This window comes from Bos grunniens, chromosome 21 (assembly GCF_055505025.1).
Source record: "Bos grunniens cultivar Pamir isolate PY7600 chromosome 21, Bosgru_T2T1.0, whole genome shotgun sequence".
Taxonomy (NCBI): Eukaryota; Metazoa; Chordata; class Mammalia; order Artiodactyla; family Bovidae; genus Bos; species Bos grunniens.
This window is the reverse complement of record NC_141185.1, coordinates 56,253,781-56,280,748: the sequence shown is the minus strand read 5'-3', so window position 1 is coordinate 56,280,748 and position 26,968 is coordinate 56,253,781. Positions and strand designations below refer to the sequence as shown.

The 26,968-nt window shown below is 40.7% G+C and overlaps 1 protein-coding gene and 1 pseudogene across 33 annotated transcripts in view; one reads left to right on the top strand and one right to left on the bottom strand.

Annotated features, from left to right (window-relative positions):
* CHD2 (chromodomain helicase DNA binding protein 2) overlaps positions 1–26,242 on the bottom strand; it is a 112,101-nt gene extending 85,859 nt beyond the window's left edge. For 6 of the 32 annotated variants that reach the window (XM_086364768.1, XM_086364775.1, XM_086364793.1 and 3 more), the window contains exons 1-5: positions 25,742–26,242; positions 25,267–25,399; positions 7,178–7,409; positions 3,149–3,235; positions 1,482–1,543 (exon numbers count right to left, since the gene is read on the bottom strand). In XM_086364768.1, coding sequence (XP_086220894.1) covers positions 1,482–1,543; positions 3,149–3,235; positions 7,178–7,409; positions 25,267–25,328 — 443 coding nt within the window. In that variant the 5' untranslated portion in view covers positions 25,329–25,399; positions 25,742–26,242. Of the gene's footprint in view, positions 1–1,481; positions 1,544–3,148; positions 3,236–5,134; positions 5,496–6,659; positions 7,410–7,983; positions 8,270–11,838; positions 11,937–15,324; positions 15,869–19,574; positions 19,699–20,198; positions 20,309–21,559; positions 22,241–25,266; positions 25,400–25,741 lie in introns of those variants that run through there. The other 26 variants (XR_015150121.1, XM_086364778.1, XM_086364784.1 and 23 more) reach the window with 16 other exon arrangements.
* On the top strand, positions 7,426–8,186 carry LOC147349766 (adenosine 5'-monophosphoramidase HINT1 pseudogene; annotated as a pseudogene). Its single transcript, XR_015150123.1, has one exon. The product of XR_015150123.1 is annotated as an adenosine 5'-monophosphoramidase HINT1 pseudogene (transcript).
* Positions 26,243–26,968: the final 726 nt, after the last annotated feature.

Genomic DNA, 26,968 nt, shown 5'->3' with positions numbered 1-26,968 from the left:
CATTTAGATTCCCACCAACGGACCAGCAGAATGTAGCCAGACGGTGGAGGAAAACACACATGCATGGACTTCCCAAAAAGCCTCTGAAGCCTTTAGCCTGGGAAACTGAGATCTCCTAAGCAGGCCCTGGGATGGGGATAGAGCCTTCTGAGCTGCCACGAAGCAGGGGCTTGCCTACAGTCAATATTTCTGCAACTCTAATGAAATATTTAAAGCACAAATGGAAATTGCATGCCCTCTGGGCAGTGCAAAATTAAACACTATGACTTTTCTGACCATAGTTTCTAATAACTGTGTTAAGTTACCAGAATAAGTATTACCCTATTTTAGAGATGGGGAAATTTAAAGACTCACGTTACTGTGCCTCTGGCCAAATACTTAAGAATTATGCTGTGCTTAGTCACTCAGTCATGTCTGACTCTTTGCGACCCAATGGACTGTATAGCCCACCAGGCTCCTCTGTCCATGGAATTCTCCAGGCCAAAATACTGGAATGGGTTGCCATGCCCTCCTCCAGGGGATCTTCCCAACCCAGGGCTCAAACCCAGGTCTCCCGCATTGCAGATGGATTCTGGATTCTTTACTGTCTGAGCCACCAGGGAAGCCCATGAATACTGGAGCAGGTAGCCTATCCCTTGTCCAAGGGATCTTCCTGACCCAGGAACTGAACTGGGGTCTTCTGCACTGCAGGCGGATTCTTTACCAGCTGAGTTTCTAGGGAAGCCCAAGTTAAGGATTACAATACTTTAAAACAGAGAAGATATAACTGAGACTCTCAACAAGAGCCAAGGACAGCCGTTTACCATGAGAAACCCCTGAATTTGTGTGCAGGGTTTTGAGTATTTTTCTGAGAAGACAAGCTGTAGAATTCAGTTTGTCAAAGGGATTCATACATTCCACCCCATAAAGATTTAATTATTTCTCAAAAAAAGTCAATTTTTTTTTACCATAAGTAGAGTTTTTAAAGTTTTACAATAACAAATATATAATCCATATCATAAAGGAATTTCACATTAACCTCGTGAATTAAAATTTTCTTGCTTATGAACTGCCAACAGTAAAACTACACTGACACAATAAGGTATTTCATATTAAAATGGGTGTCCAATCAGTATAATTTTATCACACCTACACAGAGAACAAATCAACAGGAAAAACAGCCAGTCTACATGTGTTCCTTGCTTAACTGGAACAGAACACCAAATGCCTGTATGTTTGGGATTTGTGCACATTTTTAAGAAAAAAAAAATAATGGGGCTGATAGGGCAAATCAGATGGAATAGCTGTGGTGTGCCCTGAAAAGCAGCCCAATGTTCAAATGCCACTGCTGCTGCAGCAGACTCAGACAGACAGGAAGCCAAGACAGCAGAGACAGAAGCGGGCTCTGGGGCCCAGGGCGCACTGCAGACACAAGGCAGGCGGGCCCAGAGACAGCCGCACGCTCCGACTCCCCAGGCAGGACCACCCCAGGGGAGACTTACTGTTTTTTCAGCTGCCTCTGGCCTCTTCTCTTTGGGCTCCCACTCTCAGACCCGCTACTTGCCTTCAGGGTGTGAGGGGGGAAAAAGATCACAGACTTTAGTTCACAGTTCTCAGGGACAACACGAACCCCGGTTCCACAATCTACTCAATGCAACATTACTCAATATGAGCTTTCAGGCAGAAAGACACCTAAGCCTCTGTTTGGTGGTGTTCACTCTTTCATTTTTAAAATTAATTTGTCTCTTACTGCTGAGTTACCTGTAACGCCAAGAAGTATTTGTTTCAGCTGGACTTCTAAGAGAACATAGTCTAATAAAATTTTGTGATGAAGGAAACATCCTGTATCTGCAGTGGCCCACTGAGCAGCCAGCAGTCACACGTGGCTGAGCCCCTGAAATGTGGCTGGTGTCACTTAGGAATGGACTTTTCATTTTACCTAATTTTACCTAATACACATTTTAAAAGACCCACGTCTAATGGCGACCACACTGGGTGCTGATATAGAATGTCTGGCACAAAAATGCCACACAACATTAAGTGTGCCTTTAAAGGCGGTGACTAAGAACCTGTTTCATTTCAGACTCAATAAAGCGCTTGTTCAGTCACGAGCCAGCAGTACTCTGCTGACAGCAGCAGAGCAAGCGATTACAGTCACGGACATCTGAACAACTCTTTTCCCCACGTGTTAAAACAAATCGGCAAGATACTCCCATTTCTGTTGGTCCTGTGACCTATCAACAATGTGTTAATTTATATACAAAAGGGAAAAGGTATATACACCATGTGCTTGGCTGTAACAAACATGGAAAAAGAAAGCTAACTAAGGTTAACCAGCTGAGAGATCACTCAAAATAAAACACCACAAATGCTGTGGTGTGTTATGGTCAATCACATTTTTAAAGTATACTTACTGCCCCAAACTCATTAACCTTTGGCTACTAATATTTAACTGTTACCAGTGGGACGTTACATAGTTAAGAACAGCAAAGTCCTCCAGAGAATGCAGAGGGGACATTTCACTGAGAGACCAAAGAACACCTCTTCAGAATGTAGTCTATAAACCTAACACAGAGTTAAAACAGAGGATTTCCCCAAAAACTTCACACAAACTGAGGAAAGGTCTGATTCTATAGAGACAACAAAATCCAATATATAACACTAGTTTTTAAAATCATCAATCTATTCAATCTCAGAAAGTAAATAGGCATTCATATTGCACATTAAAATGAACTCGGAAACCGAATTTTAACAATTTAGGTAAAATAATCACTTAGGCACACGCTCCCTTCTCAGCAGAAAATCTGAAACTACTTTCACTGTCACCGTTGCTTGGTGACCCAGTTAACAAAATCTAGAATTTACAAACTCCATGCTTTAAAAAGTAAACTTCTTGCTATAATCAACTGCACTATGAGAAACAAACAAACAAAACTTCAAGGGCAGTTTTATATAACACTCCACTAAAGCACACACTATGACTTGATCTTCTGGTAGTTTTTTTTTAAAGCCACATGCGGCTTTTCCGGCTGAATTAGGTTTAAAAAACTTGCTTTCCAGTCACTTAACTCCCATGCCTGAAGTTCATGGTAATACAAACCAGAGTCAGAAAGGATGAGGTAAGATAAGGAGTGTGATCATATCCCCTTAAAACATTGTTTTTTCTTACCTCCTCCTTAATATTAAATCGTGATGGTTCTTGTCTGCTTCGGTTTGACCGCCTGACCCCATAAACATCAGGATATTCTTCCCACATCTGTAAAATTAACAGACTACACATCAATCTTTTTTTCTTGATCCCCATTTACTATTTACATTATTGGAACATATATTTCAATTTAAGTGAATTCAAATTTGTTTAATGAGACAATAAAGGACCATCTTTAAAAAGAATAAAGCAATTACCCTAGAACTCATTAAAGTTGTGACAATGCCTCTTCATCACTCCATGGCTATTAAACTAGAAAGTACGTTGCTTACCCATTGTCAAAATATAAACTTACAGTTGAATAATATGGAGACGTAAGAGAACAACCGCTTCCACTAAAAAAATATTTACTTAAGAATTTTAAGTCCCTAATGCTTTCAGTTTCAGCTTTGACTGCCTAAGACTCATCTGAGAAACTCAAATAAAATCAATAGAACCCCACCACCAACTTTTTGTTAAGTAAGAATCAGTTTACTTGCGTATATTTAAAAATTCCTCAGGATGTGCAACATGCCAGATACAGTCAAAATTCACTATTTCCAACATTCAGCTTTAAGTCTCAGAACAAGACCCACTGGCGCCCCTGCTCCAGCACACTTCATGTTACTAACAATATTTAACCTTTGCCTTTAAGACCTGATTTTGGCCTCTCCGGCCTTCCAAGATGGCCTCCAGTCTTTCTTTCTGTGGAGTGTGTATCTCCGCAAATAAACCTTCTTTCACTTTAAAAGACTCAAATTAACAAATCAAAAGGAAAAATACAAAAGGCCTCCCTTTTCTCCCTGCTGCTCTAAGGATTCGTCTAACCCCCAGCCTCTATTCTTCCCACAGGTAATGGCTAATAAGTATGTTGTGTGTGAGTGAAGTGAAGTGAAAGTCATTCAGTCGTGTCCAACTCTTTGCTACCCCCTGGACTATACATATAGTCCATGGGATTCTCCAGGCCAGAATACTGGAGTGGGTAGCCTTTCCCTTCTCCAGGGGATCTTCCCAATCCAGGGATCGAACCCAGGTCTCCCACATTGCAGGAGGATCCTTTACCAGCTGAGCCACAAGGGAAGCCCAAAAATATTGGAGTGGGTAGCCTTTCCCTTCTCCAGGGGATCTTCCCAACCCAGGAATCAAACTGCGGTCTCCTGCATCGCAGGCGGATTCTTTACCAACTCAGCTATGAGGGAAGCCCATGTTGTGTGTTCTTTTAATGAAATCAATCACCTATAGGCAAAATGAATTTAAAAGACTGTGGAACACTGAAGTGAAGATGCACAACAGGGTTAAACATTTAGAAGAGATGCTTGAAAGCCAAGATTAGAAAGCTGGATTTGCCATTGAAATACGGGAGGCAGCTAAGGTCATGAAAATATTTGGAGTGAGGCAAGAGAAGCCTCGGGCTGTGGCTCATCATGAAATGTGTGGAAAGTGGATCCCTAAAAAGACAAAAATGATGAAAGACGATTCAGGAACACAATATGTCACAAAGTCAAGGGAGGACATAATCAACAGTACCTTTAAAAAAAAAAAAATCCCAGGAAAGCCGAAGAAAAACAACCCCTCCAAAGATAACAAGCATGCTGTTCTAGGAATAGGCATTTCAGAACGAGAAGCCATATAACCATGTAGGTCAGTGTCCTCAGTTTACACAAGGGAAGAATCCTTAACCTTAGAATAATATGAGTCAGAGGACAAAAGATCCAACCAAGAATTAGTAACAATCAAGCGGCAGGAAATAAAGGCAAAAAAGGCAGCCAATGTCCACAACTCGAACCAGTGGGGCAGAGAAAGGGAGGCAGCAAGAGCTTTGCTCCAGCCCTGCCAATCAACCCACATCCACCCTTTCTTCAACCTGAGAGCTATGAAGTGGCTCCACAGGAATTAGTGTTTACTAACTGGGAATGGTACTACATTAATTAGTTTTACCATTTTAAAATCTGAGGCATTCAGGCTCACCTGTTGGGACTTTACTACAACACACACTGTAATGTGTACATCCTAAAATCATCTTGTGTTCCCATCTGTCCTTTTGAGGGCTGCAGCAGCTACTGCTGCTAAGTCGCATCAGTCTTGTCCGACTCTGTGCAACCCCAGAGATGGCAGCCCACCAGGCTCCCCTGTCCCTGGGATTCTCCAGGCAAGAACACTGGAGTGGGTTGCCATTTCCTTCTCCAACGCATGAAACTGAAAAGTGAAAGTGAAGTTGCTCAGTCATGTTCAACCCCTAGCGACTTCATGGACTGCAGCCTACCAGGCTCCTCCATCCATGGGATTTTCCAGGCAAGAGTACTGGAGTGGGGTGCCAGTGCCTTCTCCCTTTTGAGGGCTAGTGATACCTAATCAACTCTTCAATAAAAACTACCATGTGAAAAAAAAGAGTGTACAGAAAACAAAGAGCGGTTCTTTAGAAGCTCATTTCACAATAATTATTAAAGTCATAACCTAATCATTCTAACTGGCTAGTACATCCATCCATGTATCTATTAACTTCTAAAAATTGATCACCTTAACTTTAATATTTCTGCCTAAACCTGTACTTCCATTGTGACATGCAATCTTAATCCAGTCTCTCCTTAAATTAAGTTTTACATATATATATGTATATTACACACACACATAGACATTTGGCCTTACAGTTGATTCCCAGAATCCCAGTCAACATGACTTTAGTAAAGTTTTAAACACCCCGTGCAAGTCGTGGTTTCTATGGCTTTCTTTACTCTCTGCAAGTAAAGAACTCTTCACTGTTCAGAAAAAAGTTAAAAAAAATAGCCAAGCAAGGCCTTCTGCAGGTTAATTTCTGAGCTGAATGACACTCAGACAAGATACCGTAAGTGGTACCTTCCATACACAGGGTCTCTCTGGAATAAGTCACCACCTGACATGTCTCTTGTGAAGGGCCTCCACATACTGAGGCAGGCAACACAGCACAATCCTTGAGTGTCTGAAAGTCCCTTCTCTGGTGACGAGTTAGCTAAGAAGGAGTTTTCATTTCCCTGTCCCTAACACTACACCACCACCAGCATTCCCCAACCTCCCACCAATCCTTCAGGGCCATTTAACCTTAAGCAATGACTATACTGGGAACAGAAGAACTGAAATAACAGTTAATCTCAATTCTGCCAACAGTTAAAAGCCACTTTGTTTTTTTAATTTCAGGATTGCTGAAGCTATTCTACAGAACTTGTAGGCAATTTAAAATTGTTTGTCCTCCAGGGAAGATCTCTTGTGTGCAGACACAGATTTGTATCTTAGAGGAAAAACTGATTTCTCATAAAGCTTTCAGCATAAGACCTTTTTAAATTTCTAAAAGCAATTTTTAAATATTTCTAGTGATTCTAAACTTAATTCTCTCAAATTAGAATTTCAAAGATCAGCTGCATCTCATGACTACCTAGACCAAGTCATTATTTTTCCCCAAAAGGAATGCATCCAAAAGTTTGGACATCAGTGAGAAAATTCTACGCAACTCAATATTCACCTTTTTGCATTCTCTGCTGGAAAATTCTTCTGTTAGGCGAAGAATATCTACATTGCCTAGGTAAAGATAATTTCTTTTCTGTGAGGAGTACTTCTCCTTCTATTCTTCAATAAAATAAAACATCCCTTATTCTTGGACTGGAATCATCCATCAAACTACAACTGCATTTCACAGTCATCTATCAATGATTTTCTCTTGTATTACTATTGTGCTAAAAAAAAAATATATATATATATGAAACCATCTTTTTTAAATGCTAAAAATCAAAACAACAAAATGTCTCTCTGCCCTATATGATGGTTCATGTAATTATTAATATTTTCCTCATAGCCCTGTGTCTTAACTAGTAGAGCAGAGAGCAGTCCCCATTTAGATCCAGAGACAGTGTATTATTAGAAAAGACAGCTGCAGATGAATTTTCATTATCAAGACACACTAAGGAGCTTCCCACAGGAACGCAGGGGCCTGCGCTCTGGTCCAGGCTCGCGGCACACTTGTACTGTAAGCAAGGCCGATACCTTCTTCACATCAGCTATCCGTTCCTTCTTAGAGGCTGGTTTCTCTTTGGCTTCTGGAAGAACTGGCTGGGACTTGGAACCTGCCGATTCACTCTCAGATTCCGACTGACTCTCCGAAGATTCAGAACTACTATTTGACTCACTGCCATGGCCACTTCCTGGATCGCTGCCCTGCTCACTCTCCGACTGGCTGCCTGAGTCTGAACCCGAAGCTTCTTCAGATGCTGAATGACTTAATTAAAAAAAAAAAAAAAAAGATTTAAAAAAAAATTTAAGAACTGCCACATAAATCGGTTTTAAAAGAAAAATCCTAGCATTAATATGACAGCAGATAGTAATTTGGTAATACGAGATCAAAATTTTCAAACATACTTTTATATTATTTGCAAATAATGTCACTAGTGCCATTCTCAACATCCCTGACACCTGACAGCTACCATTTCCTGATTTACTTACATGATGCCATACGCCACATAATTTATATAGATTAGCTCTTTGAAAAAATAAAACAAAACGGGGGATATTATTTTGTCCTTCACTCAGATGAAGAAAAACTGAAGCTTAAAAGTAGTTAACCTCCCTCCTCCTAACCTTCTCCCCAGCCGGCCGCACGGGAGGGAGGCAGAGATGGCAGATGAGATCGCCAAGGCTCAGGTCGCCCGGTCTGGCGGCGACACCATCTTCAAGAAGATCAATCGCAAGGAAATCCCAGCCAAAATCATTTATGAGGATGCCCAGTGTCTTGCTTTCCATGACATTTCCCCTCAAGCACCAACACATTTTCTGGTGATACCCAAGAAACATACATCCCAGATTTCTGCAGCAGATGATGATGATGCAAGTCTTCTTGGGCATTTGATGATTGTCACCAAGAAATGTGCTGCTGATCTGGGCGTGAAGAAGGGCTATCAAAATGGTGGTGAATGAAGGTTCAGATGGGGGCCAGTCTGTCTATCAGGTTCTTCTCCATGTTCTTGGAGGTCGGCAGATGAACTGGCCTCCTGGTTAAGTGTGCTATAGGGATAATTTTGCCTTCTCTATGCAGTGATCAGGTTTGCAAGTTCCAATATGCTAAACAATTTTTTTTTTGGCCTGTGTATGGAGATATTGCAAAAATAATTTTAAAAACCCATACATAATAAAAGATATTGCTGCATAGCCTGAAAATAAAATAAAAGTAGTTGAATAATTCTTGATGACGCAGGTAGTGTTTAAAACCAGGTACATCTGTCTGAATCCACTAAGTCTTATTTGTTCATTATTCAGCCCCTCCCTCCTTAAGACAAAGACAAAATCAAAACAAAAGGAACAAACAAAAAAGCAAACAACACAGAACAAAACAAAACCAAGGCAGAGTCACTCAAACAGTAAAAATGCAATCGTTCCAACTATCCAATCAATGGCTCTCAAGAACAGGCGCAAATTAAAAACATATACACAGTAACCCCAAACCAGATCTCCTGCCCTGAAATTTCCTGCAGGTGAGTCCCAGACCTGGTAGACTTAAAAGAAAAGAATAAACAAAGAGTCTAGTCCAATAAAGACTGCCACTGGACTCCCACACAACCCCAACTTCATCATTCCAAGCCCCCCTCAGGAAAGCACAACAGGTAAACGACAGCAGAAGTCACACCAAAAAATAAAACAGAAGGCATGTTCTTCAATGTTAAAAACAGAGCCAGGGGCATGGTGGCAGGAATGAGGACACTAGAGAGAAGAGACCTAAATGTGATGGACTCTACAGGAAAAAAAAAAGGTGGAGAGCTCCCCCAGCTCTTCTGCTTAGAAACCCTCTATTCATTTAGGAGAGGCAGAGCAGAGGAGGAAGCAGGCAGCAACCCAGAACCTAAAGCAGTGCCAACACAAAGGACCTCAGGTGTAGTGACCAGAAGACAGAGACACGCGGCAGGAAAATCAGAAAGGGTGTTTTAACAAGAGCGAGGCTGTTTATCTACCACCACTCTCTTCCAAACCAGAAATGAAGTGCTACCATTTGACAGATGTGTCCAGAGAATGAACAGGACAGTACACAGGGATGGGGCATTGACCCAAATATCCCGTGTGACCCACAGCAAGCAAAATACAGTCAGAGGGACTTCAGTTGACACGAGGAAGCAATAAGAACACAGGGAGTGGGCGAGTGTCTACCTTGGGAAAGGGAGCAGAAGGGGAAAGCGACTTATCATTTGTCTGATCATGTAATAGATGCCGAGTACCTTACATGTCTGTTTAACTTATATATCCACCAGCACAACACTTTTACCACCCTCGTGCGGAGGGTGAGAGTGCTGGGGGGAGTGAGGCAGAAATTCCACCTGAAGTGTGGCTCTAAAAAGCTCATGTTTTATTTCACCACAGGAGTTCAAAGTCCTAGAGACTCAGCCGATCAACCTGAACCCTGTAATGGTGACTCAGTACCTTCAAGGCCCCACTGCACTTACTGACTCCTAGGTCCTTGGCACAGTCAAGTTAACTAGTCCAGGTGACTAACCATCTCAACTCACTTCTTCTCCACCTGTGACCACTCAGAAGGTGCTCAGCAAGTGAGAAGGAACACGAGGAAGTGACCAGTTAGAAAGTGCAGGCTCTGGCCCTCCTGGTGTGGGTCTCCACCACAGATCATCTCAGGCCTGCGCCCTCTTGCAACCCATGCCATTAGTCACTGCCAACATGCATGATAGAGACAATTTGATACCAGTTCCCACATCAGGGTACACCTGTGTCCATGAATACCTCCTTCTCTTTGAATGGCTTCACAGGATGAATACATATTTAAACTGCTCCCTTATTAAAGGGACATTTACATAATTTTTAAACTGTTCTCTTAATGAATAAGCTACAAATATCATTGATATACTTCCATATCTCTGTATTCCTGACCAAAATATTTAGATTTTAAAACTGTGCACTTTAACAAAACTGTTTTTGTATATATGCCTCATGTGCAGCTCTATATTTGTGTTTGTATAGGAAAGTGACCTCTGGAAATGTGAGCAGGCATACAACACCTTTCAGGTAAAACATAGCTACGTGCATAAAATCATTTTAATCACCAAACTGCTAACACTGGTTTACTCTATGGGGTGGGTTATTTGAAGTACCTTGAGAATTTCATGAATTACTTACTTGTGCAATTTAAAAATAAAAATAGTAACTCTAAAAGTCAAATCCAAGAGAAAACATCAAATTTACAACCGTATTTACTTATGGGGGTTAAGGGAGGCAGATGTATTCTCCAGGAGTTGCCATGCCCTCCTCCAGGGGTTCTTCCCAACCCAGGGACTGAAACCAGGTCTACCGAATTGCAGGCGGATTCTTTACCAGCTGAGCCACCAGGGACACCCAAGAATACTGGAGTCGGTAGCCTATGCCTTCTCCAGGGGCACTTCCTGACCCAGGAATCAAACTGGGGTCTCCTGTATTGCAGGCAGATTCCTTACCAGTTGAGCTACACAGGAAGCCCTCAAAAACAGTTAACTCTGAAAGTCAAACCCAAGACAAAACATGAATTTTCAACTGTATTTACTTCTGGGGGTAAAGGGAGGCAGATGTAATCAGAAAATGATATGGACAGGTTTTAGGACTGAGGCTGAGTGGTTGAGTTCATAGCCGTTCGCTATGTATCAATCTTTTTAGTCTTTCAAATTGTTCATAATAAATTCAACCGAGAGTCAAATTCAAGGCAAGGGGTGTAAAAATCCCCAATCCTACACAAAATGAACTTAAGATATGAATGAGAGTAAGACCAAGGGTTTTTTTTTTTTTTAAATCATTTCTGAAACAAGTCAGATTTAAGCGACCTAAAATAATATTTGGGGGGGGGGGGTTAAAATAAGCCTTAATAAAGATATAACAATTAATTTGCATACTACTTCTAGGAGGACAAGTTCCTAAATATAAAATTAGAAAAAGAATATTTAGGAAAAAACTATAAATATCTCCACATTTAAGATACCGATGACCTAATTATTAATTCCAAGGACATGAAATTTCCTGAAATATTATGAAGATTCACTGTTAATGCCTAATGATAATACAAAATACTATCAATATTAAACTGTAGGCTGAGATGCTTAGAGTAGGAGATATGTAAAGTCCACAAGACTAGAAAAAAGGACAAATCAAGTTAGAGGGTAAGTAGTCTTTTAACTAAGCTTTCACCTAAATTAAAGTCATAAAATTACCAGATTTCCAATGGCATTAATAGCTAGCTATAAGGCAATGAAAAATGGAACTTGAGAATGATTATCCACCATACATACAGAATTCTCATGAAAAATAAGTTTACCTATAAATTACACAAAACCTAAGTTGCAGACAAGTTCTGTAATTTTTGATTGAATAACCACAACAATGGAAACACAATGCATAAATACATACAGGGGACTGAAGTCAAAACTGGGAACTGTTGGACTCCAATAGAAAAATACTTATTTAAAAAAGCTTAACACTTCCTGTCATTCACTGCTAAAAAAGATTTGATAACTCTTGAAAATCCCTTTCAAGCTGGCAAAAACACAGAGATTCAGTGTGTCTTTACAACTCGACTGTGAAAGCAAGCTGTTCCCTTTTCAATCACCACTTTAGCAATGACCACACGAGGGCAGCACAGCAGCACTTGACTGAAGGGCAAGCCTGCGCGTCTCTGCCCACGAACTTACCATTTCAGCACTTGCTGGGTTGTTTTTCCTAAACTTACAAAATGGCCGAGTTGCTTGGCAGAGCTTGTTTTTCTGGTTGGTGGTGGTGAAAGGAAAATCTAGTAAAAACACAAAGCAATCTACACTGGAATTCCATAAAGCTTACTTCCAGACTATGTACTATCAATAATAAAATAACTAGCAATTTACAGAGCACTTCTGCGTCACATGTTAACATTCTCCTCTAATCCGCACCCTCATTTTACAGAAGAGTTCTCGCCCAAGAATGAGTCTATGTCAACCCCATCCCCAGTCTCAATTATGAAATCCACAGTATTAACCTCTAAGTGGTATTTCTGTCCCTGTCATAATCAGTTAAAGAGATTATTAAACCACCCAGCAAGAGATCAAGGCCAGAACCATTTCAAGGGCGGTGCAGGACAAGTCCTTCTCAATCACTCCTTTGTGTCATAAGAGGATAGAAAGGCAGGGATCATTAAGTTACAAGTTTCTTATTCGTAATAAAAAACACTACATATAGTTCCTCTAACAAGTTGAATCCTATCTTTAAGATCTCCTCCACCTCTGGTTCAAGTCCCATGATTCTGAAGAATAAGCTACATTTTAAGTCAGGTTCAAAGACAAGAGACAGAAATTTCAATGTACACACAACAAAGCATTTACACATACAACGCAGGAAGAATTACGTAGCAAAGAAAATTCCAGTAAAAAACTGGGCAAAGGAAATGAACATGCAATTACAAAAAACCAAACAGCAGAAGCCAATAAACATTAAAAAAAAAAAAAAGGTAATCAGGCCTCACTAGTAACTTGGGAAGTGTAATTACAACACATTAAATTTACAGTCATCTGCTCTGCAGAAATTAAAAAGTCTGGTAACGTTAAAGGATGATGAGAAAGTAGGGAAAATAGTACTCATATATGATTACTGGAGAAGTAATCAGCAGAAGCTTTGGAAACATATTTTGTGTTATCCAGTTGAGATAAAAAATACACGTATGAGTCATGTGATTTGATCAGTGGGTATATAACCTAAATAAATCATCATATGTGTGCAAGAGGTGAAAAAGTATAAAAATATTCAGAGATCTGCTCACAAGATTTTAGAAAAGGAATTAACTTACATGTTCATACACGAAAATGCAAAGATAAAATATGAAAGTCATCCGTTCAGTCACTCAATCATACTATGCAATTAACTACAGCAGTTAAGACTAGGGATGTGTCATCCATAAAAATATGACAATTTCAAAAAAAATATGACAATTTCAAGGCTATATTTTTTAACACAAAATATATTGCATGAATCATAATTTTTAAAATGCAAAGTTTTTCATATGCCAAGTTCACGAGAGTGACAAGGGGAAAGGGGTAGATAGGATTTTAACTGTACCTATCTTGTTTAAACTTTAATTTCATTCTTTGAACTTTTCTGAACTTAACTTTTCAAAAAGAGCTGTTTCTAACATTGCAAAACTAATCAGTATTCTGACGCAGATCATCCTCAGATTCAGCAATACTTTGGGAATTTAACACTGGGAACACGAAGGATTCTCTTTTCAGAAAAAGGTATTGGGTTGGCTGAAAAGTATATTCAGGTTTGGAAAAAGCCGAATGAACTTTTCAGCCAACCCAATAACCCATATGAGACAAAATGCACACCAAAATGCTGTGTACAGTTTCAGAAGATAAAACGTTAAGTCCTATCAGTAACCACCTCTTGCTCCCAAGAAGTAGCCCGGGGCAGAGGCGGGGGCGGGGGAGGGATCTGCCTGGAATCCTCAGCTGGGGTCAGGCAGAGGGCGCCTGCATCTCTATCATGCTGCTTCTGCTGCCCGATGACCAGGAAACATGGGAGTGGCCCTCAATGGTTTAAAAAGCGTAAAACAAACGGAATCCGGGCAAACAAATCACTAGGGGAAAAAAGTGGGTTACAACAAGAAGCCTGGGTAAGGCACAAATTAAATACCCATTTCACAAACACCTATCCCAATCCGGATCTGATAATGCCCTAAGGACTACAAAAGGCAAGCTTTCTACCCAGGTAACATGGAAAACCAACCCTTCATGCAATGAAAGGCAGTTACAAGTAAAACTAGCCCTATAAACCACCATGGGTTTCTCTGGTGGCTCAGTGAAAGAACCCGCCTGCCAACTCCGGAGACAAGGATTCATTCCCTGGGTCAGCAAGATCCCTGGGAGAAGGAAATGACAACCCACTCCAGCATTCTTGCCTGGGAAATGCCATGGACAGAGGAGCCTGGCAGGCTATATAGTCCATGGGGTCACAGAGTCAGACATGACTTAGTGACTGAACAACAAAGGCATAATCCACCGTATCAACTGATGTATTTACCCCTATTTAAACCCTGAGGCTGGATGAACTTGTTTAACCAGTTTCTTTCAGCCCTTTGAGTCTTTTCTTTCCTTATTAATAAACGTTCAGGCAATTGTGTCTTAGACTTTTATAAGACAGTAACTCCAGAGTTCAAAAGAGATTTAAACGTCCTGGCTGCTAACCTCAGTAGTAAATGTGGAACTTATGCCCACACTGTCACAGGAAGTGAGGCCCCTAAACCAGTCCACAGAAAAGGTGAGGGCTCCCAACTTTAAGAACAGCCAACAGTTTTCGAGGCAAAAACTGTACTGTTTTAGACCAATTTCTCACACTCGCCATCACTGTTCTGGGCCAGACAACCCCGTTGGGGAAAGGGTGGAGCAGAAAGACAAGCTCGTGTACGGTAGGATGTTTAGCAGGGTCCCTGGCTGCTACCCGCTAGATGCCAACTGCGACCAACCCCAACCAACAACACCTCCAGACGCTGCCAAAGTTTTGCAGGAGTGCGGGGAGGTGGTGTCCTTTATTTCAAAACTAGTTTATTAAATCATTATTTAATTCTAACTTCTATCAAAGAAACAAGCTCAGAGTGTCCTGTCTGCAATTCAATAGCTAAAAAGAAACAGAACAGACCCCAAATCCTGTCCCATTAGCCCCTATTTCCCAAACCTGCCTGAGTGCAGAAATCAAGGGAGCCTGTTGTCAACACAGATTCCTGGGCACCATCCCAGATGGTGCTAGTGGTAAAGAACCTGCCTGCCAATGCAGAACACAAGAGAGACACGGATTCGATCCCTGCGTTGGGAAGATCCCCTGGAGGAAGGCATGGCAACCCACTCCAGTATTCTTGCCTGGAGAATCCCATGGACAGAGGAGCCTGGCAGGCAAGTCCATAGCGTCACAAAGAGTCAGACAAGACTGAAGTGACTGAACACACATACATCCCTCAACGACTGAGTTACAACTTCCAGGCAAGCCTGGAATGTTTAACAAGCAACTCAGGTGATTCTTAGCAAGTAGATTTGGGGACTTAAATGCCTATATAAAGCTAAATTCAGAAGGAACAGACCTTTTTAATCAGGCAAGAGTAAAGGAGCACTACAAGAATTTGACCCATCACCCACTTCCCTTTCTAAAGGATAACTTACCAGCCATATTCGACCTCCATGGGAAGGTCGAATAACTGGAGTGGACTTTTGACACCCACCATCAGGAACTACTTCTCTAGTGCACACATAGAACAGCTGTTCCAGCCCTGGCTTTTACAAGGCCACACCTGGAGCATAATTCTGATTATCTGCCCCCTCCCTTCCATCCCTCTCCTCCCCTCCCCACCCTCCCCTCCCTTCCACGCCCTCCTCTCCCCTCCCGTCTCCTTTTCCCTCCCTCCCCTCCCAAAATCCAATCAGGTATGGGCCTTCGTGTTTTGAATTCACAAGTGATTCTGATGCAAAGCCTACAGTGGGAAATTAAGCTTACCAACAGCAAAAGAGAAAAATGAGCAGCTCAGCGTCTACCAACTGGCCAAATTCAAAGTGCACGTGTGGCTGCTGCTAAGTCGCTTCAGTCGTGTCCGACTCTTTGCGACCCCATAGACGGCAGCCCACCAGGCTCCTCTGTCCCTGAGATTCTCCAGGCAAGGATACTGGAGTGGGTTGCCATTTCCTTCTCCAATGCATGACACTGAAGTCGCTCAGCCGTGTCCGACTCTCTGCGACCCCATGGGCTGCAGCACTCGTGGCTGGAGAAGGTCAAACCAGGCAAGGGCAAGGTTCCAGAGCAGGGCTCCCTCCCCCCACCCACCACTACCCCCAGGGCAATCACTTCCCGGAACAATTTAACTTGAATCGTTTCTTGTAAAAGTATGGCCTTATGGCCTTTTGAAAAGCAATGTGTCTCTTCATCAGTCACACCATCAGTCATCAGAAGGTGATTTTCATCTTTTGGTTTCTTAGTAAGTTTAAGGTAAACAGAACACAGAATTATTCTACGTTTTCAATCACCTATGTACTTTCCGCTTACCCATCTGTAATAATTCATCCTGGGGCCAAACTGCCAGTGCCTGAAGCCAAGGCTACCCTTTGCTCGCCCTTGTGCCTCAGTTTTCTCATCTACAACAGAGAAGTAACGGTCGTACCTGCCTCACAGATACAACGTGAGGACAGACGGCTCAGAGGAACACATACCCAGGACTCAGAACAAGCGGCAGGCTCACAGCAGCCACTGCCATTGGCAATTACTGAACTTCTCCAGAATAAATCAACACAGGTTTCAGTGAAACATCTCTCAACAATCAGAGCTACTGGTTTGATATTTAACCTAAGTGTAACACTGTAAGCAGAGCCAGCAAAAACGAATCTGAGAAGTAACGACAAACGCTCTAGCTAGGTATACAACCCAACTGAAGGATTGGGGTGACATGTTTAGTATAAAAAAGCTCAGCAGGATGCAGGACCACCCACAGAAGTTCAAAGGCAAGCTCTGGGGACGGTAGACCTGGGAAAGCTAGCGGAAGGAGGTCACTAGCAATCCTGCTACACTAACCTTCACGCTAAATAAAATCTACATTCGAAACTCCTTAAAACAGTGCCTGACACAGTGAGCTCTCCATAAAATGTAAATCGACTCTGGTATTTTCTTATAAAATGTTCACCACATATGTTATTTTCCTTCAAGATAAAAATCCAATATGAAAGATTACCAGCCATGGCTGGACTGAGCAATCACTCCTATATATGCAATACCTTGAGGTTTATTTTATATCCTATTTTCTTATTCCGTTCTTAATGCTGGTTACAATTCACAACCCACCAATGGGTGACAAATATGACCGTGAATCACTGCTTCACAGGACGACCCTGGGCAGCTGCTCCAGCCCTGAGCTACCTTTCCTCAGCTGGGGGAGGGAAGGAATTCTGAAGGGAATGTAACTGCATTCAAAGTCAATTATGCAATCCAAACTTTTAGAGGTCTCTAAAAGGGTCTCGAGAGTCCCTAGGATTGCAAAGAGATCTAACTAGTCAATCCTAAAGGAAATCAACCCTGAATATTCATTGGAAGGACTGATGCTGAAGCTCCAACACTTTGGCCACCTGATACAAAGAGCCAACTCACTGGAAAAGACCCTGATGCTGAGGAAGACTGACAGCAGGAGAAGGGGACGACAGAGGATGAGATGGCTGGATGGCAAGCTCCGGGAAGCCTATCGTGCTGCAGTCCATGGGGTCGCAAGGAATAGGACACGACTGAGCAACTGAACAAGAGGGTTTAAGAAGACAATCACAGTAAGGAAGAGACAGAGCAAGAGTTTAAAGCAATTGGGGCCAAGGGAAAAAAAAAAAAAAACCCAACACTATGAACAGTTTAAAGGTATGCTACAGCAGGATCTGGCACGCCGTTCAAATGCAAACTTTCCCTCTTTCCCTACACCACCTCCTTACTAGCACCCCATCCCCCACTGCTTCCAGACCAACTGCCAGTTGCCCTAAAAAGGCAACTGAGAAACCAGGACAGGTAATGGAGGAAGGGTTAGAAAGAATGTAACAAGTGCGCCATGGGAAGATTTGAAACACATGGGGAATCACGTCAATGTATGGAAACACAGGCAAATCTGAAACAGGTGGAGAGCTTTTAAAACTGAATCACAAGGGCTGGGCTGGACATTGGTATTTTTAGAAGCTCTCCAAGGTCTGATGTAGAAACAAACAAACAAAAAAAAGACAGAACTCAACGAACTCATAAACCAAAAGTGAAGGAAATGAAGGAAGGAGGGGAAAGGGAAACACAAATCATGAGACTACAGGTCTAACAGAATAAATTGGACACTGCACGTTATGTTAAATGAAATTAAGTGCCACTACGGGGAAGACTGACTAGTAAAAGCAACCTACAGCCAATCTGACATTTGTTGAAATATTATAGCAGTTACATTTATATCCAAACAGCACTGCACCTTGGTATGAATCATTCCCTCTGGCACAGCCTGAGATGTAGACGAGACAGAGGGTAGACCGGGGCAGTGAACACCAGCTCAGGGAGGAGGAGACAAGGCCTCTACTCAGAGTGACTGCGAGAAGACTATGACTCAACACAAGCTGGTCTAGCCCAGAGAGACTCACACGCTCCCTTCAGAAGGCTGGGGTTCTCAGGAAAAAGCAAGCAAAAAAAATCCTAGGATTAACTACAAAATACACCCAAGGTTTCAACGAACTAAAAGAGATCTTGCCTTCTAAAATCATCTTAACCTAACTGGCCTCAACTGACTCCTGTGGGAGGCCTGGCCACCAGCCTCAGGGGCGACCTGGCTCTTAAAGAGGAACTTATAAAGTATTGAAAAAGAAAGATGAAACATGAGGAATAAAGTGTTACTAGTGGCTTGCAGTTATTGAGTACTTTCAACCTAACAGTGTCTCTGCTAAGCACTTTATCAGCATTACATAATTTAATCTTTGTAACCCAATGAAGACTGACATTATCCACACTTTTTTTTTTTGGCTGCACTGCAAGGCACGGGGGATCTTAGTTCCCTGACCAGAAACTGAACTCACATCCCCAGCAGCGGAATTGAGTCTTAACCACTGGACCGCCAGGGAGGTCCCATATCCACACTTCAAAAATCAGAAAATTCCAACAATGTACTTCACTGGCCTAAACTGAGAGAAGTCGTCTGTACTAAAGTAAAGGCTGCACCATGCCTGTGTGCTCTGCCGTGTCCGATTCTTTGTAACCCCGTGGACTCTAGCCCACCAGGCTCCTCCATCCAGGGGATTCTCCAGGCAAGAATACTGGAGCGGGCTGCCATTCCCTCCTCCAGGGGATCCTCCCCACCTAGGGATGGAACCTGCGTCTCTGTGTCTCCTGCATGGCAGGCGGGCTCTTTACCACGGAGCCAGCAGGGAAGCCTCAATGCTGCACTAGCGCTCATCACTGCACCCGCTCTCGCCAGGGCAGGCGGAGAAGGAACTGCTAAAGACGCCACAAATCACAAAATGACCCATCAGAACTGACATGGGTATAAAATCACAACTATCATCACAGTGATGCCTCATCACTTTTCTGCAACATTCTCCTCATAAAGAGGAGACCCCCCGCCCCAAACTGTGAGGTCTCTCCAAAGTTATCACTAAAGTAACAAAAAAGGTGACGTTAGCCAAGCATCTTAACATAATGCTGTACGTCAATTATATTTCAAAAATAAAGTAAATGATAGACATAGAGATGAGATTTGAGAACCAGAGGCAGGGCTTGGGAATGGTTCAGGGGGAGGGGAGTAAGGAGTCTGAGGGGACAGGGAGTTAAATGAAGGTAGTTAAAACGTATAAACCTCCACTTATAAAACAAATATGAAATATGTACTCCAACACTGCTAAATCACTGATAATAAACATATGACACTCACTGGCATTTACTGAACTGTGTCAACTTTTGTTGTTTCGGCTTTATACTAATAACACTCAAGTTCCAAAGACGTAGTAACAGGCAGTATTGGTGAGGTATGAATTCGAATTCAATGTGCAGTCACGCTGAAATGCAGGAGGGAAGTAGTCAGCTATAGTAACAAATAGCAGCATAAGTAAGGCAACACAGTTGTTTTTAATTGTATACAAAATTACTCTCGAGTGATTAAAAACAAAACAAAACACTGTTTCTTCCCTAAAGGAAATATCTCTTCAAGAAATCCAACCAAGTTTTAAGGCTTTCCCAAAAAAAAAAAAAAACCCTTAAAAAATTGATGCTCTGATCCAGAATAAAATTACCAGATGTCACACAGAGCAGTCACTTAATATTTATGTCAGGAACAAGCTGGCTATGCTACATTTTGTGTGAAAGGACAGGAGTCTAGAAATAAGTGGTTTTAGGAGGTAGATCTCACAATTGTCAGGGGTTTAACTCCATATGGAAGGAAGGAAGCCAACCAATTATAAAATCTGTGAGTTTCACATACTGTCGAGTAAAATGCAACCGAACTTCCAGATTCACCTCTCAAAAAATAACTTGCTAAAAATTTTTATAACTAAAGTACCTCATGAAATAGTTGGCCCACCTTCCTGCAATTGCTTAACCTTTACTAAAGATGTTACACTCCAAAAAGCCAAATATCAAATGGAAACTGCAGGTTTTCAAGTCAAGAATCTAAAAGAAAGAAAAAAGATTAACCAGCACTTTTCTTGCCATTTCATGACATTTTGCACACAGGAGGAAAATCCATAGAAAGCTCAATGAAGAGACCTAATACTTCCCTTCAATAAATTAACTGGTTCCAAGTAGCATGCAAATAGTTCACAGAGACTAAGGATGTATCATAATAGTCATTTTAATTCACAGAGTAGTATCTATGACATCTACTACAGAGCAGTTTACATTCTAGAACACAACTGCAGTGTTACTTAATTCTCTTTTAATTTAGGGCATTTAGCAAATAAAATTTTAATGTAACCAGAACTCAATCACAAAATATAGGAAGAACAAACCTTTCTACTTGTTTTATATTCACCTTAAGTTGCTAATATGTTAATGATCTTCAAATTCTAAGTACTTGTCCCTAAGGCTGTTAAAATTTTCATCATATATATTTGAGCATATAACTGAAATATCATTTACAGAATATTTGATGAACAAGTTTATAAAACAAACTGAAAACCCAATTTCACCTAAAAGTTTCAACAATTCCTCCTAAAGAACAAAGACTATGCGAATCTACAAAACCAATTAATAATGTAGTGAATTTTACTCTACAAACTTGATTCAGAAAAAAATTCATGATATGCCCAGATAAACATTTCTACCTGCACTCAGGAGTTTCACATCTCTTTGGAAGTATATTTTACTCTATACAAAAAAAAATCTTAACTATTGCCAACAATCTGATATTCCATTTACTGTTAAAACACCCCCAAAAGCTTGGGGAAAAGACTCTTCACCGGGGTATGATTACAGTATTGAGTACAGACCAATACTGTTTTTCCTCTGTGCTTAAATTCATTACTTATGACCAAATTATAAAGTCATGGTTGGTAAGCTATGATTATTTTTTTAACCAGAAATCCTTGCAAGGGTTGCTAAAAAGGCAGACTATGAGCATCATTGTAATATTTTAACAAGTTTGCCAGGACTGAATTAAAATTTCCAGAACGGGTAAAGTTTCCTAAGATTTTACCAAGGAATTCCACTATTGCACATGCTTCGGGAGTCACTATTCTTTAGCAAGTGCTCTAACACTTAAAAGACTTGTCTCCTAACATTTGTTTATAGTAATGAATGGCTACTGATGTATTCGTTTGTTAACCTAACATTAGTAGACTAATAGTTACTAAGAAGGTGAAAATCTCTTGCTATTTTCTACCTAATTATCCCTTAAAAATAAATCACTTTGCACATACTGACCTGAGTTTTTCTCCATCAAATGTCAATTGAGAAAATATTTGGTACCAAGTGAAAATGCACGGGGACAAGTTCAAATAATCTTCCCTTTGTTTATGAGCCATGTGTTAAAACAGCTGTAACACCATTAACGAACTTTCAATTAAAAATATCTCCTAACAGTGAAACGCTTTTGGTTAATGGTTACAAACTCACTAATCTCCACAGGAAACACACACACAAAAATAAAAAAGAGAAAGAGAGAAAAAAAAAACCCTCTAGGATATGAGAAAGGAAAACGAAAATTGTAAAAACAACACGCAGGTCCTTCACTTTCTCCAAAAGCTGAAGCCGCTTCTAAATCAGGAAAACCATTCCTAGGGTTGGGCAAAGAACACACGCCGCAGGGTGGAGACAGCCACGGACAGGGCGGAGGACGTCGCCGGGAGAGGCCGCCCACCGGAAAGTCCCAGCCAGCGTCCCTGCCCCTCCCCACCCCCCGTGCCCCACAGCTGGCGGCTGGTTCCGCGAAAAAGAACGAACCAGGCTGCGCACGCAACCTAACGTCATTGCGTACACCCCTCCCTGTGGAGAGGGACGTGACGTCACGGGGCGGAGCCTGCCCGAAGGCCGCCGCTGTTGACCCGCTGTTGCCAGGCGCGCGCACAGCCAATCAGCAGTCGGCGACGGCGCCGGCCGGCCTTTGAACTCCGCACGGCAACTTCCTGCTGTTTGGCGAGTACACAGTGCAATGCAGTATGTCTGTCAGCGCTGCGGCACAAAGGAACAGCCATTTTGTGACTGAGCTGGACCTGCACCAAGATGCCAGGGACTCAGAACTGCTGCCTGCGCTAACTACCAAGCTGCCCTTTATTTCAGTACCAAAGAACGAAAAGGGAGGAGAGGGGCAGATGTTTTGGTAATTCAGGTTTAAATTTGCTTTATTTTCAGTCTTCTCAAAAAAATCCCGACTCATAATTATTATCAGCATCATAAAATGGCTGCCACTTAAAAAACTCCCTGTTCCAGTTCACAAGCAACTGCATTATGCCAATTTCTAACCATCACCAGCCTTTTAAGAGCGACAACTAAAAGGCTGATTTAAAAAGCAGATTTTGCCCGCAGCTCAGCTTATCAAAATAAATCTGGTTCAAAGGCAGAGGGTTTGGAGATAAATTTTAATAAACTTTTATGATAAAATCAAAACGCAGCGTCCTAGAACACAGAGCTCTTTGTGTGCACACTCCCACTCACTTGCCCTTTCCTTCCCTTCCCTTCCCATTATTTTATTACTGAAGTCACCCCCACTGCGAATTGTCTTAGGTAAGTGTGTGATCCTCATTTCTCTGTCCATCCCTAAAACTTTGTTTCAAATACTTAAAACTTAGATACCAAATCAAAACATTTTTGAAAGTGAACTTTTAACCTTCAAAAACCATGACATACAAAGTGTTAACATTATACTTAAGCATTAACTTCAAAAGAGTAACAAACTTACATAATGACTATTAAGTATTGCCATTATTTCCCAAAACAGGAAAATAACAGATCACACTCAATTCTCCCAGGTCCTAAAGTAATTTCACAGACCAAAAAGTTTACTTGACCTGCAAACTCCTCCCTTCCTCTGATGGCTCAGGCTGCAAAAGTGATTTTTCTAATATTCCCCAAACACTAGACTTTGTGCCATTGAAACTAGGTCCTTATGGAGAAATTCTGAAGCATTAAGGAACCAAGTACTAGCTGTGGTAAGTCACAGTTTTAGCTCATTTAAAAATAACAATTTACTACAATAAAACATCACTAACATTCTCTTAGCTTTACAATTTTTAAAGGAAGTGATGTCATAATTATGTACATGTATCAGTATGCAATTTAGGGGGAACAGTAATTTAAAACTCCATCTTCTTTTCAAGGTGTCTCAAATATTTGACACTCATCAGGTGTATGAACCAAAATATACTTGACAAAACATTCAAAAGTACAGTGCATGCTCCTAGTTAAGCTGCAACCCCATAACCAGAACACAAATGCATGGAAACTTGCATGTCGTTCTCCAGGTCAGAGTAAATTAATGAAAGAATAACAAAACCATTTAATTTTTTTAAATTAGAAAGCAGAGTCTGGTCAATGACGTTAACCACAAACCTTGCATGAGAAAGCCAGAACCCATGTGAAATATGCAAATCATACACTCAAGGGAGTACCAATTTTAGGTATTGAATCTTTAATAATTTGTCAAAGATTTCTGGGGATTCCTATTTCTTCAAGTCACCATCACTTTTCAGAAAAATCAGTTTAGAATCACGAGTTTTCTGTCCTAAATCTTGCCTAGATAATTACACGGGTAATTCAATTTCAAAGACAGTAATCCAAACTATGTGACAATTCAATTTGCAAAAGAATTTGGAAAGGTATTTTTCAAAGCAAGGGTGAAAATATTTTAAGTCTTATAACACAAATAAGAATTCAACATTAGAAATAAACCATGTTCAAAACTTTCATATCACTAACCTAGTAATATATATTGTTTATAAAAAATTGTAAAAGTAAAAGCAAACTGGGGAGGGAAAAAATTCATATAAACCAATCAAGTTCTTGTTAAATGCATTAATTTAAAATCTGTAATGTGACAGTTCATAGAATACACATCAAGAAATGTATTCATACATACTTTAGAAAATTAATATACAGATTATACAACAAAACATCTTAGAGGATTTTCATACAACAAGATATCTTAGAGGCTTTATTACTTAGTCACTAATATGGTGAACTCCAACAAATGTGAAACAAATCATGATTTGAACAAACAGTAACATTTGTAAGCTTCAGAAGATAAAGCATTCCAGACGACTCTGTCGAAATAAATCAATAAATTTAAAGCAGCTACAACTAAAATGCAAGGATAAAATACTACATCTACCAACCAGAGAAAATTGTCTAAATATAAGCATACAAATGCAAACCTTAAAGTATTTTAAATATAAAATAAACAATTAGAATCACAGTAACACACACAAAACAGAAGCATATTAATCATATTCCAAGATTTCTGTGATCACAGGTTTGATTTTATAAATGCAGGAACTGTAACCATCAAGAGTAAAGGTTTTGATTAAATCTTATCAAAATTTCCTAAAATGTCAACAGTATCAAAAGAAACAGAGTCAAATAAAAATATAAACTGAGAGGCATCAGTCAAAGGGTCCTTTTTGCCATTTCATTTTAAAATGTACATTTTTTCATTCATATAACTTTCTCAAATGTCTATTTACTATAATTTACTACCACAAGGCTCCTCTATGGCCTTCAGTTACTAGTTTGGGTATCCTAGATTCTTCAAAAGAAAAAATTTGCCTTGTATGTAAAATGGTGCAATGCAGCAATGGCTAAACCGACAAGGTCATTTTCCCACAGCATGAAAACCTAAAAACTGAAATTTACTGTCAAAAAACCTGTGGTTTGCAGGAAAGGCCCCCTTGAATAAAGGTACCTTACCTTTTGACTGCTGTAAGAGGCCTTAAGTCACAACTTAACTTTCATAAATTGCTACCAAAAAATTAGGGTGTGGCATATTAGCAATCTCAAGGTCACGCTTTAAAAAACGAACTCAAATTAGTAAAATTCTTAAAATAAAACAGACAGCTATCCTTGTCTGTCAAGGTAAACAATGTAAGCTGAGGTTTCCCCAAAAAAAAGAAAAAAGGAAGAAAGTTGATAGCTCATACCTCGATGCATTGCTGTGTAGCGAACTGTCCTCCTCTTGGCTTTTGTCCTTATTTCTCATCATCTTTTAAGTCTTAAATATTAAGGGGGAGGGGGAATCTGTGTTTGCTTTGAAGTCCTGTGCCCAGGTATTTACTGTCAAAAGTTGAAAGAAAGGTAAGGTCCCAGCTTCTATCGATGGCTTTTATTATCAGGAACAAAGTCCTGACTATGTAACGATATTGTTATAACACAACGGCGGTAAACACCAAAAAACAAAATATTTCTATTTTTTCCTTAAAAAAAAAAAAAACATGATAAACCGAACAGAGGGAATCATCACTATCAATAAGGAAAGTTTCTCAAAGTAACACACTGGATACAAATAACAATCTCTGTATCTTATTGCGTCATCCAGGAATTTCACATATTTACAGAAAATAGAGCAAACTTAAACATGTAAATCTTTTAAATTACCACTAATGATCGTGAACTTACCTGATCCATGTAGTAGGTCCAAAGCAAGAGTCCTATCTAGTAGTAGAAAAATATCAGATCCCAAATAATTAAAAATAAAAACAAAATTCTCCGCTAAAAAGCAAAAAATAAATAATATAATCCTCAAATATGTTAACTGTTCAAAAAAATAAAGCAACAATTAATCCTGAAACGGGTCCGGAAGAAAAAAAACCTCATTAGGAGAGCGCACAAAAATGGAGGTGCGCCATGGCTTCTAAGCTGGAAAAAACAACGACCTGGGCTCTCAGTACGGCTGCTTCTTTCCAACAAGGCACGAAAAGAAAGCTCCCAAAAGCTGCTTTTCTCCCTAAAAAAGGTTCGAATCGACCCCAGTAAGTCACTAGGAGAGGCAGGGGGCTGCGGGGGCCCCCTGAGGCTGCCCGAAAGTTAGGGAAAGTTGCGTAAAGTGAGGCGAAGGCAGGGAGCTGAGCGCGCTCTCTCTAAGGCACAGCCGCCATCTAGAGCCTCCTTCCCAGCTCTGAGCTCTGCCTTTGATTGACACTCTCTACATTTACCCCACAACTCAGGTGATGTACCATAGACCCACCCCTTCATCTCCACCAAAAAAAAAAAAAAGATCCTCCATCCCAGGGAGCCTAAGGACCCCTACCCCCACCCCTCCCTGCCCCTCCAGACCACCCCATCAGGCGGAGGGGGGAGGGTTTCTTAACCCCCTCTGGCTCAAACACCCTTTTTAAGCCAGAGAGAAATGTAATTTGTTCCTTTTGTCTAAAGATCTGCTAAATATTTCAGTCCTTGAGCTAAAATAACTTCCTCTCTGGACAGGAAGTGGTGTTTTATCAAGCCATTTTGAAAAAGGGATAATTCTTGGGAGAATATAAAGCTCAGCTTAAGTACTAATCTTTTTAAAAACTACCCCCACCATGGTAAAATGGTTTCTAAATAAAAGCAAAACCTCAGTTTCATAAATTAAAATTCAAGTTTTGCCTTCCTTATGAAGCCTAAAAATTATCTAAGGATTAAGTTTAAGGGGGAATTTTCCATCCCAACTGAAAGGAAGGGGCACAAGAGCGCCTCCCTAGTGTTCAGTTGCATTAGGGCAAAAATTAATGCAACTAGTTTTTATTCAAAAATCTCAACTTTTCTTTGTATTTTCACAAGATTCTTTAACCCATTATACAACCTTGCCAAAACCATACCCCCAAAATTCTCATACCATACTGATTCACGCAGAACAATGGTATT